The sequence below is a fragment of the Cebus imitator genome, unplaced genomic scaffold (genome assembly GCF_001604975.1).
Source record: "Cebus imitator isolate Cc_AM_T3 unplaced genomic scaffold, Cebus_imitator-1.0 Scaffold364, whole genome shotgun sequence".
NCBI lineage: Eukaryota > Metazoa > Chordata > Mammalia > Primates > Cebidae > Cebus > Cebus imitator.
The window spans coordinates 615,787-625,737 of record NW_016107679.1 but is presented as its reverse complement, the minus strand read 5'-3'; the positions used below and the strand labels follow the sequence as shown (position 1 = coordinate 625,737).

The following is a 9,951-nucleotide window of genomic DNA, read 5'->3' as shown; positions in this document are numbered from 1 at the left end:
CCTCCTGGGTTCAGGCAATTCTCCTGCCTCAGCTTCCTTAGTAGCTGGGATTACAGGCACGTGCCACCATGCCCAGCTAATTTTTTGTATTTTTTTAGTAGAGACGGGGTTTCACCATATTGACCAGGATGGTCTTGATCTCTTGACCTCGTGATCCACCCGCCTCGGCCTCCCAAAGTGCTGGGATTACAGGCTTGAGCCACCGCGCCCAGCCCACTGTTCAGTTTCTTACAAATCATTTTCCACTTCCTCCTGTAGAAACAGGGTGCTAAGAAAAGCAGTCTTTCCTTTCAAAAGATGTGTTTCAGGGCTCAGGGGAATTGTCTCAAGGGAGACATTTTAAGATATCTAGATTCCAATCAACCTTTCTACTATTCTGTGGTCTAATGTAAGTTTAAAAGTAGACATTTCAAGCTTAATGAAGATTTTTAAAAGTGGAGTAAATCACGTGCCCAAAGCTTATATTTAATGTCATTTATCTTCCTCTGCTTTAAAATAAAATATAATCACTGAAGACAGAAAGGGAGGTAATTATGTAATTAAATGCAGTACTTAATGTACTATTTACATAATTTGGCCTAAACTTCTTAGACTACTGATCTCCAAACTGGCTTTTCTAGAGATATAAAAATCTCAAAACAAGACGTTAATATTAGTTTTTAAAATAAATATGGAAATTAAACCAGGAAATTTAAACATGTTTCTCTCTCATAAAATCTCAGAAGCTACAAACCACTGATCTAATCCTAGAGGAATGGAGGCATACAGTTTGAATTTGAAACTTACCAAGCAAAATGTTCACAGCGTCTGAGCACATGACATTAAGACTCTCTGTTATTTTTCAATTGAATGAATTTAAGATGAGAGCATTGAAGGAGAAAAGAAACATTATTGTATTTGTGTTCAGTAGGATCAAGCTAATAATTAGTTAGGAAATGAGTACCAACATATTGAGTTTGTATAGCTTTACTTCTTGAAGGACTAACTAAACATTATGTTTTTTATATATACATATATAGTGAAACCAAAGTTCCATCTCTCACCTTCTGCTTCTCATCAGCTTGCCAAGCTTCAATTCCCACCCCATACCAACCCTTCTCTCTTTCACAGGACCTTTTCCTCTAAATGAAGTGTTTGCTGAATGAGGAATGAGACTTTCCAACATCTTTTGTAAAGATAATTTTTTTCCATTATGCCTCAACCTGAAAAGCTTTCAGATCTGTAATAGCAAGAAAGAGAGAGAGCTCTATGGAGAATGCCTTTGGGTGCTAAAGTGCTACCTGGCTTTGAAGCAAGATTGCTGAAACCTGTAGTTTTTTATAGCTTATAGACTCAGTTGATGTTTCCCATTCATGGAAGATCCTGGTACCAGAAGACTGGACTGTGTAATTGTGTTAGTTTCCTGCTTATTTGGTTAAAGAAGAAAAAATACCATTAAAATGATTGGCCATGAAGCATGGAACCTGTTAAAAAAAAAAAAAAAAAAAAACATACAATGACTCTTTGTACTGATGCAGGGAGAATGGTTTTTTCATTGTATTGATGATCTCCTGGGATGCTTCGTAACCAGTGAGGAAAGAGGTGAAGAAGCAACGTAGGAAGAGCAGGTCACAAAGTGAAGTAACAGAACCAGCAAGAATTCCCAGAAGTGGTAAAACCTGAGGTGTCTAATATGCTCCTGTTTGCTATGCAAGGGAACCTCAAACCCCTTTCCCAGTGCCCTATAAGCAGTCAATGCTGAGCTACACACTACATCCAGGTAGCCACCTTTGCTATGAGTAGAACCAAAAGAGACAGATGCTATAATTTGAATATGTACCCCAAAATTCATGTATTGGAAACAATCCCCAATGCAACAACAGTGAGAGGTACGACTTTCAAGAGATGATTGGTTCACAAGGGCTCTGTCCTCATAAATGGATTAATGTTGTTATTGCAGGAGTGTGTTTGTTATTGCAAGAGTAGGTGTGTATAAAAGTGAGTTTGGGCCATATGTGGAGTGTTTCACACTTGTAGTCCCAACACTTTGGGAGGCCAAGGCAGGAGGATAGCTTCAGCCCAGGAGTTTGAGACCAGCCTGGGCAACATAGTGGGACCTTGTCTCTACAAAAAAAAAAGGTGTGTTTTTTTTTTTAAATAAGCCGTGTGTGGTGGCACACGCCTGTGGTCCCAGCTACTCTGGAGGCTGAGATGGGAGGATGGCTTGAGCCCAGGATGTCAAGGCTGCAGTGACTCATGATCACCACTGTACTCCATCCCAGGACTTCTTGTTTCAAGGAAAAAAAAAGTGAGTTCAGCTCCCTCTTGCTCACTCACTCTTTTGCCCACGTGATGCCTTCCACTATAATATGACACAGCAAGAAGGTCTCACCAGGTGTGGCCCCTAGATCTTGGAGTTCCCAGCCTCCAGAACTGCAAACCAAATGAATTTCATTTATTTATAAATTATAGTCTCTGGTATTCTTTTATAGTCACAAAGACACAGGGCACGTGCCTGGTTGGGGTTCATGCCCAAGCAGAGGCAAATGAAGAGTTGCAGATGTGCAATGTAGCAAAAGAGTAATTGGAAGCCAGAATCAGAGCTAGAGGTGATCATGAGGCTGCTATTTGACTCTCCAGAAATTCAAAGGAAAGAACTGGAAAGAGGGACCTGTACCTGGAAGGATTTGGGCAGTGGGAACTATACCAACCATCAAGGCTCTGTATCCATTTCGTCTTCTACAATACCAACAGCCAATGAGCAGTATGATTCCCAGGATCACTGTCAGGATGCCAATCCCAGCGGCCCTGGCCCAAGAGATAGACAAATTCACTTTGTCACTGAAACATTGTTTCACATTATAATGAAATATAAATCAATCTCTCTTCATATGGGCTTTGACTGCCCAGAGCAGCATCTCCCAGTGACCAAGTAGTCTCCCACCTCCCACACTGGGCACCCTGCCAGACCTCCAGCACCTGGATCTAGGGCAGGTCTTTATCTAGGAGCCTCTTAAGTGTGTGCCCATGGGAGCGCTGCTAATTGGCATGACCCAGGCACCCAAGTTCCAAGTAACAGTAGTGCCGTAGTAACTGGTCTTTATGTGGACAATGTATTTATTGGGGCTAAATTATGTTTTCTTCTCATCAGGCTGTTTTAAAACATTTTCTCCAATTCAGCCCACAACGAGAATAGAAATTAACACTGATTTATCTACTAAAAGCCAGGTGCTGCCCTAAACATTCATTAGCTCATTCAATTCTCACATCAACCCTGGAGGGTAGACACCGTTTATCATTCCCTATTTCGCAGAAGAGGAAATAAAGGCAGAGGATACATGACTCACTGGTGATCATACAGAGCTAGCACGAAACAGAGCTTGGATTTGAACCTGAATCCATCTCGATTGTGTTTGTGCCTTCCCTTCCCCAAACTTCCCCCTTTGCCCCTTGCAGCCCTAGGGAGAAGTCTGGGCTGAGCCTACAGCAAGGCTGTAGCATTACTTATTGAGAAGGATCTCGTCTAAGCAGCAGGGTGCCAATCTGGGAATCTATACCAGCCTCTGGGGCCCTGTGTTCAGTGACCTCTGGGAAGCATTACAGTTAACATAAAGACCCTAGAAACAGGGCCTGGAGCTGTGCACTCCTGGCAAGCATCATCAGTTAGCTAACATCTGTCCGCATTACAGCATGATCAAAATCGACAGAACTGAGTCTGTTATCTGTGGTTGTCAACTTGCTAAGAAAGTTTCTGCAGAGCTGAATGACTTATAAGAGACTCAACAGCTACAGGAGAAGCAAGGTTTAACTAAGCCTTCTCCTGGAGAGACTTTTGCCCAGTATCGTCTACTGGACAACTTCCGTCTCAAGGCTAAGGAGACATCAAGCTTATCTTGTCCATCTCCAACCAGGATAGAGAGAGCCATGGGATGACAGCACTCGATGGGAACTCTGACCTGCTTATGTAGATCAGTCCACCTACTTTATAGATCAGGAAGCTGAGACCTATCAATGTTACCATCACCATAGTGACTACCATTCATTGAGCACCAATTTGTGCCAGCCACTGGACTAGGCACTCCCACATTGTGCTTTTATTTTATCCTAACAACAGTCCTCTGAAATAGGAATGATGTTCATTTTACAGTTGACCTTATACTGGTCAAATGCCCAGGGTCGCATAACCAGGAAGTGGCGGAACCAACCTTCATGGCAACTGGCACTGGAGACCAAGCAAGTGAGCACCAGAATTTGGGGCAGATCCAGGTCTCCCAGGCCAGTGTTTTTCCTGCAGAGTCACTCTATCCTGAACTGAGGCTGTCACAAGTCATGTTCAGTGTGTTCTCATGACTGAAGGCAGATGAGTCAACTCCCAATATGCCTGTACTCTCATTTTACCCTGTGGCATCCGCTTGAACATCTTGACACAGACAGAGCTCTGTTCCAGCACTTTATGCACGGTCACATGGTACTCACAACATGCCCTAGTGACTGAGAATGAAAAGCTCCAGGGTATGCCAGACACATTGGAAGAACCCACTTGGCAGGACTTCTCAGAGTGTCTTCCAAATACCACGTGCAGTAGAATCACCTGAGATGCACATTAAGGTACAGATCATAGGACTCCACCCCTGGCCTACCCAATCAGCCTCTTAGGTGACAGCACCTAGGAATCCGCATTTTAACAAGTTTCATGGATGACTTGTGTCTACTCAGCTGTGAGAACCGCTCTCCCCTGAAGTTTCAAAGAGATGCATAATACTCAAAGCAGGTATGTAGCCCTTTTTGGCTGGATATGTGAACTTATTTTGCATCATTCTTCCTCATTCTACCTGCTGGCACAATTGTGAGAAGGATTAAATATTCTCAAATCTTAGGGATGTATTGCTTTAATGAAGATGGCTCAATTGTGCACAATCTGGATTCTATGCAAAAAATCTTTTTAAAAAAGATGGCCTCATTCCCCTGCCTCCATCCCACCTGTTTAAACAAACAGCAGCAGGGGCAGAGACTTTTCTTGAGGGGAATGAGTTTTGCCATGGGTAGCCATGTGTAGCTACTTATTTTCTGGACTGATCTGCTTCAGTACCTGCACAAGATCATGATGTTCCATGTATTTAATGCTTCCTTCACTCACAGACTGAAGTTAAGTGTTTACTGTGCTGGACGTTTTGGCCATCTTGACCCTTCTACAGATAGCAAAATGTCAAAAGGAATTACTTTCTCCTTATAGAAGGACAGCTCCCACACATACAAGTTGAGACGGTATTTTTCTTTTATGCTGGAACCCAGAGGCTCCCTTGTGTTCTCAAGGAAAATGTCAGATAATCCACCTGCCCTTGCTTATGCACGTGGTTCAGGTTGCAAGTTTGGTTTCTTCCTGACTAGGCCCAGAAAGTTACCTTGTTCAGGTTGTGGGTATACCTGGCTATGAGGTTCCCCAGCTGGGCGTGATGGCCCTGCATGGCAAAGAACAACTATGCTTTCAGCCTACCGAGCTGACAAGCTGCAGCCTCCAGCTTCACACCAAGAGATATTGACCTCTGCCCTAGCCTCTCGTCAGATGGGACTGTGCAAATATTTGCCTCCGCCAGCCTGCAGCATAACACTTAAGAGCATGGACTCTGGAGGCAAACAGACCCAGATTTAAATCCCAGCATCACCACGTCTGGCCACACATTTCCTAATTTCTCCAAACCTTTCCCCATTTACAAAACATCAAGAATGATATCCACCAGGGTGAGTGCCATGGGGCAGGGGGCAGAGGGTGAGGCAGTAAGCAGAGGTGACATGTGTCCCTTGAAAGGAATGGTCCTAGCCTCTCCTTCACCTCCCCCTTTCTGTTGGCAAGATGTGGAGGTGATGGCACAACATCTTCAGCCGTGGGGACAAAAGCGACACCCCAGGGGGGTAACCAGCAAGAAGAAACGAACAGGCCTTGAACTCTTTACTCCTGAATTATTACACAAGACATAAAAGTATATTTTAAAGAATTTGTTGAGTGATCATACAGAAGCTGAAACAATACCCTAATTAATACCACGGGCAATGGGCTCCCCTCCCTCAAAGAGCATATTTTTGCCCTCAGGACATTTTCTTAGAAGATACAGCCGGCTTCATATCCAATTAGCCAGGGATATTAGAGGATCCTATACCGGGGCCTTCGGAAGAAATGCCCTCTGCCTGAGTTCTTCCTCAGTGCCTTTGTCAGGCCCTATGTCTTGCTGACCCCTGAGGTTGACTGTTAACAAGGATTGTTCAGCAGCTCTTTCCAAAGAAAGAGCAGGTTCGCAGGGAGTTCTGCACAGACCACAAAGAAGATGGTGTCCTGCTGGAGTCCTATGCAGAGGGTGGGGCCTCTGCTGCTCCCCCTCTCCCCACACCCTTTCCCACTCCCAGCATGTACAGCATGTGTCCCTGCAGCTTCTGGGTTCCCATAACGGCACTTACATTTGCTGAAATTATTCTCATGCCTAACTCTCCCACTAGGTTTTGAGTTTTTTCAAAGATAAAAACAGTGTCTCAGGCCAGTATACAATGCTTATCATTTAGAAATGCTTAATCATATAAATACTTATTTTTAATTCACTCATAATAGCCAACACCTTTCCTTAGGATAAAGTTATGCTGCAAAGGCTGTGACCTCTGTCTTCCTCTCGAGTCTAGCGTAGGCTGAGTCACACACACCTGCCCATCATCCTGACTGGCTCCTTGGCAACTCACTTTTATTCTGTCTGCAAACAACCTTCAGGAGCTTGAGTGGAGTAGATAGAACAAGGATTGAGGAAAGAGGCATTGTGATCCTGAACGGATGTTTTTCCATTTGGGAACCTATAGATAAGGCCCAAGAGTCAAAAGTGCAGCCCCAAATGGCAAGATCCAACCTTATACCATTCCCGTCTTCCTGTCTGTTTGGCCTTAGAGAAGTTTGACTGAGCCCCTTGTAGAAGCACAGAGTCTCTTCCCCTTGTTGCCAGGGATGTCCCTGTCTGGGGCTGTCAACACTAGGGAGATTCATGAGCAGGCATGTGCTGGTGGAAGTCAGCAGGCTGTGTCAGCAAACGGCAGACTGGAAGCCCTGCTGGGTCTGGTTTCGAACTTACTCTTCAGCTGTGATGTAAGAGTGGCCGTGCCCCTTCCTGGGGTAATCAGAGATGAAGTGAGTGTCTTCTCTTGGCATCTTGTAGGGTCAGGGCACAGGACACCTAACAGAGGGAGCACATGGGCATCATTAAGGCATCCAAAGCCACCCTATTCATCATCTCATAAAGACCCACAACAGCATCCTTACTAGGTGACCAATATCCATAGCCAGGACCCTTTGTCCTGTGACGGGATTTGCACCTGCTTCTTTCATTGATATCAAGGGCTTTAGCAACAGCTCAGCTTTCTAACCCCTCCTACTAACTAAAAATTAAGCTCAAAGAAGAAACTACAGACAAAAGCAAAAAGACTTTCGAGTTATTATTTGGTGAAAAACTGCTCCTCATTTGCCTTTGATATGACTCTGCACCATAAACTTCTAGAGAAACAAACGAAAAGCATTTTTACTGATTGTCTACCTTCTCTGGCCCAGGGCTGTGGCTAAGAAGTTAAGAGGAGTTATTTTTCTCCAAACTTGTTATTAGATTTCAATCCCTGGACAGAGGCTATGATACACAACGTATGCTTCCCAGAGCGCCCATTGCCTGTGCCTCGTGAGGGTGCACAAGGTTGAGCACTGAGCACAGCATCTTCCAGCCCAGTTTTTCAGCAAAGGAAACCACCCCACACAAGAGCTTCAGCTCGTCCTAGGCACTCCACCCAAAACAGGCTGAGGAACCTGACTTTATCTGACAGTGTGTTTCCCCTGCCACCTAAATCAATTTCTGCTTCTCTCTGGTTCAAGTCCCTTGGCTAGGATTTTTTTAAACTATAACATATATAAATGAATAACAACAAAAGATGTCCATAAACTGCAGTGGCCATAAGTCAAGTACGTTCATTAAAAACCAATAATGGAAGCTTCTCTTCTTGTTATTGTGTATTTGTCTGCTCTCTTACTGTTCTCATGAATTTTGAAGGTCTGATCCTCATAGAATTATAATAATGAGCTCCAGTTTAAAACAACAGGGAGAGGTGGGATAGAAGAGTGGGAATTTCACCACATGACCGCTTTCCACTGGGACATTTTATGTGTAATTTGCCCTTCCCAGTTGTAAAAACAAAATTAAAGTCAAACTCACCGATCCTCTCAAGTGAATAATATAGGAGTGAACTCTGTGTTCAGAATGACAGAATGGACACTCAATTCTGCATTCAATTGTTTTCATACATCCTATACCTCAAACTCAGATCTTGGCAAATGGTGCAGCAACAGCAAATGCGCCTCTTACCACTCAGACCAGGAGAAGTGATTCTTTAAGTGACAGGAGAATATATCTACCTCAGGGAGGTGGCTTCTCCCCAGCAAGTGCCATCCTGAATAATTGCTTTTCTTCTTGGCAGTCTTGGAGGACTGAGGGAGGACCCAGGAGGAGACTTTGTGAACCCTCTGAAGATGGAGACTGACAAACATTGAGGAGAAATTCTGTTGACGTCACACATCAGCAGGGCAATGAGGATAAGCAGAGGACTTTGCCAGAATTTCCCAAATCCTATTCCAGGAGAAGAGGACTATGATTATGGTGAGAAGGCAACACTCTTACCTTCCTTAATGAGAGAGTCCTCCGTCCGCCAGCCAGCCGTGTGAAAAGACTGCTTCTCTGGCTCTTAATCTTTTTTACTTATTTTTTTTTTCTGGTCTTGAGTCTCATGATAGTCATGGGTTTAGATTTCTGACGGGGTCATCTGTAATTGCTTAATTGGCATGAAAGAAACCAATTTCATTCCTTCCTTCAAAAAGTCACAGCTGACTGTGGCCTCTGTTTTCCCCAGTCTCAATGCTCTATCCAAGCGAAGTCATTTATTTTCAGTGTTGGTCCCTCCTCCATAAGATTGCCACATCACATAAAATATGGAATGCCCAGTTAAATTTGAACTTCAGATTAAACAATGAACAGTTTTTTAATACAATTATGTTCCATAGAATATTTTTAGTTAAATATATCCACATATTCTATGGGACATACACTAAAAAAGTTCTGTTTTGTTTATCTGAAATCCACTTTTGTTTTTCTCATGTCAGATGGGTAATGCGCCAATGTCATTGTAACAAGGTTTGAGGGAGGCACATCTCACACATGAACATGAGACCCCAATCATCACACTTATGAAATACAAAAGGATCTGAAATCCAAACTAAACTGGGTTCCCTATTCCCTCCCTCATCTCCATCTCAAAGGGCTGAAGAGTCTTTAGGCGCAGGTCTGGAGATCATCTTGTCCCAGACTCTCAAGGAAATAGAAAATCCCTGAAACCTCCTCAGCTGAGCTCCATGAGTTCTCTGTGATGCCCTTGGAGTTAATTGTCCACTGGAGATGGTGGGTTTCCATGCATTTGCAAGAGATAGATGAAATTTTCTCTTTGCAGGTGGAATATGACCTACTTAGACATCTATTAGGTTGGTGCAAAAGTAATTGCAGTTTCAGACGTTAAATTTTTAAATCATTAACTAGGCTCAAACACATCTTTATTAATCAAAATAGAAACAATTAAAATCAAGACTTTTTTTACCAATGAGAAATAAGTTTGCTTACTCCTGTAGCATACAAATTCATGAAATTTTGTATTCATTTTCTGCATCTCTTTGTGGAAGTGTTTTCCCTGCAAAAAGTTGTTGAGATGCTTGAAGAAGTCGTAGTTGGTTGATAAGAGGTCAGGTGAATATGGTGGATGAGGCAAAAGTTTGTAGCCGAATTCATTCAACTTTTGAAGTGTTGGCTGTGTGACATGTGGTCGGGTGTTGTCATGGAGAATTGGGCTTTTTCTGTTGACCAATGCTGGCTGCGGGTGTTGCACTTTTCGGTGCAACGCATTGATTTGCTGAGCATA

The 9,951-nt window shown here is 43.4% G+C and overlaps 1 protein-coding gene and 1 non-coding gene across 3 annotated transcripts in view; both read right to left on the bottom strand.

The window, feature by feature from the left end:
• The window catches only part of MLANA (melan-A), a 17,357-nt gene extending 8,560 nt beyond the window's left edge, over positions 1-8,797 (bottom strand). The window contains exons 1-3 of one of the 2 annotated variants that reach the window (XM_017506861.2): positions 8,667-8,797; positions 7,083-7,184; positions 2,691-2,787 (exon numbers count right to left, since the gene is read on the bottom strand). In XM_017506861.2, coding sequence (XP_017362350.1) covers positions 2,691-2,787; positions 7,083-7,159 — 174 coding nt within the window. In that variant the 5' untranslated portion in view covers positions 7,160-7,184; positions 8,667-8,797. Of the gene's footprint in view, positions 1-2,690; positions 2,788-7,082; positions 7,185-8,404; positions 8,602-8,666 lie in introns of those variants that run through there. The other variant, XM_017506863.2, reaches the window with a different exon arrangement.
• A 342-nt stretch (positions 8,798-9,139) lies between these two features.
• Positions 9,140-9,246, bottom strand: LOC119468001. Its single transcript, XR_005196637.1, has one exon. It is a non-coding gene; the product is annotated as a small nucleolar RNA U13 (small nucleolar RNA).
• Positions 9,247-9,951: the final 705 nt, after the last annotated feature.